The 3915-nt window shown below is 45.4% G+C and overlaps 1 protein-coding gene across 1 annotated transcript; it reads right to left on the reverse strand.

Moving 5' to 3' along the window:
- Window positions 1-2436: 2436 nt before the first annotated feature.
- Window positions 2437-2880, reverse strand: LOC138905530 (uncharacterized). The gene has a single exon (XM_070194054.1). It carries the CDS (start codon window positions 2878-2880, stop codon window positions 2437-2439), a length of 444 nt encoding a protein of 147 aa, XP_070050155.1.
- Between the last annotated feature and the right edge of the window lie 1035 nt (window positions 2881-3915).

Here is a 3915-nt window from a genome sequence, read left to right on the forward strand (position 1 = left end):
AACTTTCGGACCTTCCAATCCAAAACGGCCAATGGCTCCACATCATAAGTTAAATCACCATCCATCATGAAACACAGGGTGAACACACGACAGACTAGACGGCAATGCAAGCTTGTAAGCCACCTCTCCAATCCTCTCAAGCACCTCAAAATGCCCAATATACCGAGGGCTTAACTTGCCCTTCTTCCTGAACCTCATGACACCCTTCACGGGTGAAACTCTGAGTAGTACCTTCTCCCCCACCATGTAAGCAACATCATGAACCTTTCGATCGGCCGTGCGAATCTTACCTTGAATCAAGTTAAGCTTGTCCAAAGCATCCTAAACCAAGTCAGTACCCAATAGCCTAGGCTCACCCGACTCAAACCAACCCACTGGAGACCAACATCGTCTCCCATAGAAAACCTCATACGGAGCCATCTGAATGCTCGTTTAGTAGTTTTTATTGTAGGCAAACTCCGAAAGCGGTAGAAACTGATCCCTAAAACCCCCGAGATCTATGACACAAGCATGTAGCATATCCTCCAATGTCTGGATAGTACGCTCGGACTATCCGTCTGTTTAAGGGTAGAATGATGTACTCAACTCAACCCGGGTGCGTAACTCTAGTTGCACTTCTCTTTAAAACCGCGATGTAAACTGTGTGCCTCGAACTAAAATGATATACACCGGAACACCATGAACGCGAACAATCTCGAGGATGTAAATCTCAACTAACCGCTCTGAAGAATAGGTAGTCCTAACTAGAATGAAATACGCGGACTTGGTCAACCAATCCAAAATCACCCAAATAGAATCAAACTTCCTCGAAGTCCGCGGGAGCCCAACTACAAAATCCATGGTGATACGCTCCCATTTCCAATCTAGAATCTCAAGCCTCTGAAGTGATCAACTCGATCTCTGATGCTCCTACTTCGCCTGTTGACAATTTAGGCACCGAGCTACAAACCCAACTATAGTAACCTCAAGTCCTGATACATCTTTGTGGCACCCGGATGAATGGAAACCCGTGAACTGTGGGCCTCCTCAAGAATCAACTCACGTAGCCCATCTACATTGGGCACACAAATTCAACACTACATCCGCAATACCCCATCATCCCCAATAGTAACCTCCTTGGCATCACCGTGCTGAACCCTGTTCTTAAGGACAAGCAAATGGGGATCATCATACTGACGCTCTCTTATGCGATCATATAAGGAAGACCAAGAAACCACATAAGCTAGAACCTGACTGGGCTCAAAAATATCTAATCTCATGAACTGATTAGCCAAGGCCTGAACATACGATGCAAGCAGTCTCTCACCTATTGGAATAAATGCAAGGCTGCCCATACTCACTACCTTCCTACTCAAGGCATCAGCCACCACATTGGCCTTCCCGGGATGATACATAATGGTAATATCATAGTCCTTTAGTAGCTCCAACCATCACCGTTGCCTCAAATTTAGATCCTTTTGTTAGAACAAGTGTTGGAGACTTTGATGATCCATAAATACCTCACAAGACACACTGTAGAGATAATGCCTCCAAACCTTCAATGCATGAACGATGACTTCCAACTCCAAATCATGAACATGGTAGTTCTTCTCATGGGCCTTCAACTGGCGCGAAGCATAAGAAATCACTCTACACTACTACATCAAGACACACCCAATACCAATCAGAAGCATCACGATACACTGTATAAGAACCCGATGCTGAATGCAAAACTAGAACTGGAGTTGTGGTCAAGGAAGTCTTGAGTTTCTGAAACCTCTCCTCACACTCTTTCGACCACCTTAATGACGCACCCTTCTGGGTCAACCTGGTCAAAGGCGTTGCAATGGACGAGAAACTCTGTACCGCCTCTATCTTCTTTGGATCCATCTTATTCCCCTCACTGGACACTACGTTCCCCAAGAACGCCACTGAACTAAGCCAAAACTCATACTTGGAGAACTTGGCATAAATCTTCTCCTCCCTCAACTTCTATAGTACAATCCTCATATGTTGGGCATGATCCTCCTAGCTACACGAGTACACCAGGATATCATCAATGAATACTATGACAAACGAATCTAGATATTGCAAAAATAGACTGTTCAACAGATGCATGAATGTTGTTGCGGCATTGGTAAGGCCAAAAGACATCACAAGGAACTCATAGTGAGTGTAGCGGGTCCTAAATGTCGTCTTCAAAATATGAGTCTCGAATCTTCAACTGGTGATACCCAGACCTCAAATCAATCTTAGAGAACACTCTAGCCGCCTGGAGTTGGTCAAACAAATCATCAATGCGGGTAAAGAATACTTGTTCTTGATTGTAACTTTGTTCAACTGCCTATAGTCTATGCACATCCGCATTGTACCTTCCTTATTCTTCACAAACAGAACCGGTGCATCCCAAAGCGACACACTAGGCCTAATAAACCCCTTATCAAGAAGCTCCTAAAGCTACTCTTTCAATTCCTTCAACTCAGCTGGTGCCTTACAATACAGAGGAATAGAAATGGGCTGAGTTCCTGGAACCAAGACAATACCAAAATCAATATCCCTATCGGGTGGCATGCCCAACAGGTCTGTAAGAAACACATCCGGAACAGAATCAATAGTAGGAGTACCAGCACAAACATTCCTCACAAAGGCCAAATATGACATACACCCCTTCCCAATCATCCGTTGGGCCTTCAGATAAGAAATCACCTTGTTGGGAACATAATCCAGAGTACCTCTCCACTCGATCCGCAGCAATCCTGGAATTGCAAATGTCATGATCTTAGCGTGACAATCAAGAATAGCATGATATGGAGACAACCAATCCATGCCCAAAATCACTTCAAAATCAACCATACTAAGCAATAAGAGATCAACTCTAGTATCTAATCCCCCAATAGCCATAAAACATGATCGATACACATAGTCCACAATAATAGTATCGCCCACCAGCGTAGATACATGAACAGGTGAAACTAAGGACACGGGGCATATCCAAATAACGGGTAAAATAGGATGATACCTGAGCCCTACCCTGAGCTGTCTAAGCAGGTGGTGTAGCTGCTGGTGCTGGTATCATTGGCCGAGAACTCTTTTATGGGACCCCACTCAACAGTCTAGGGAAATCCCTCTTGAGATGACTCAAGTCCCCGCACTAGAAACAACCTCTCCTCTGATGGAGCTACTGCTCCTGATAACCCGAGGAACTTCCTATAGTAACCTAGGACGACGAAGCATGGTAAGAACTTTCCATTGGTAACGCACTGACTGATGACTGATGCACCATGATGAACCAGACTAGCCATTTGAGCAGGCCTATAAGGACTATCTTTGTTGTGGTGGGACTGACCCCCAGAAGAAATACCGTTGAAACCACCCAAACCACGAGGCCTCTCGGACTCCCTCGCCTCACGCTCCTGACTACGGACCAACTTTAGCCGTCGAGTAATATCAACCACCTTGTCGAACCTAGCATCTGATGCATTCTCCCGAGTCATACAAAAATGCAACTGATAGGTGAGGCCATCAATGAACGTCCTAATCTTCTCTCTCTTTGTGAGAGCCTACCAAATCGCGTGACTAGCCAACTCTAAAAATCTCATCTCATACTGGGTCACAAACATGCCCTCTTGCTGTAGCTGCTCAAATTACCTACGCAACTCCTTTGTGTGGGTCGGTGGCATAATGTTCTCCAAGAAGAGAACGGATAACTCGTGCCATGAAAGTGGTGCAGCACCGCCTAGCCTTCCCCGCTCATAGGTCTCCCACCATTTGAAGGCTACCCAGTCAGCTAAAAAGTAGTAAATAAGACCCCACTAGTCTCCAGAATACACGTCGTTCGAAGAATCCACTAGCACCTATCCAAGAAGTTCTGAGCATCCTCTGACTCAGCCCCACTAAATGTTGGAGGCTTGATTTTCCCAAACCTCTCTAGTCTCT

The sequence above is a fragment of the Nicotiana tomentosiformis genome, chromosome 2, assembly GCF_000390325.3.
Source record: "Nicotiana tomentosiformis chromosome 2, ASM39032v3, whole genome shotgun sequence".
In the NCBI taxonomy this organism is placed as follows: Eukaryota; Viridiplantae; Streptophyta; class Magnoliopsida; order Solanales; family Solanaceae; genus Nicotiana; species Nicotiana tomentosiformis.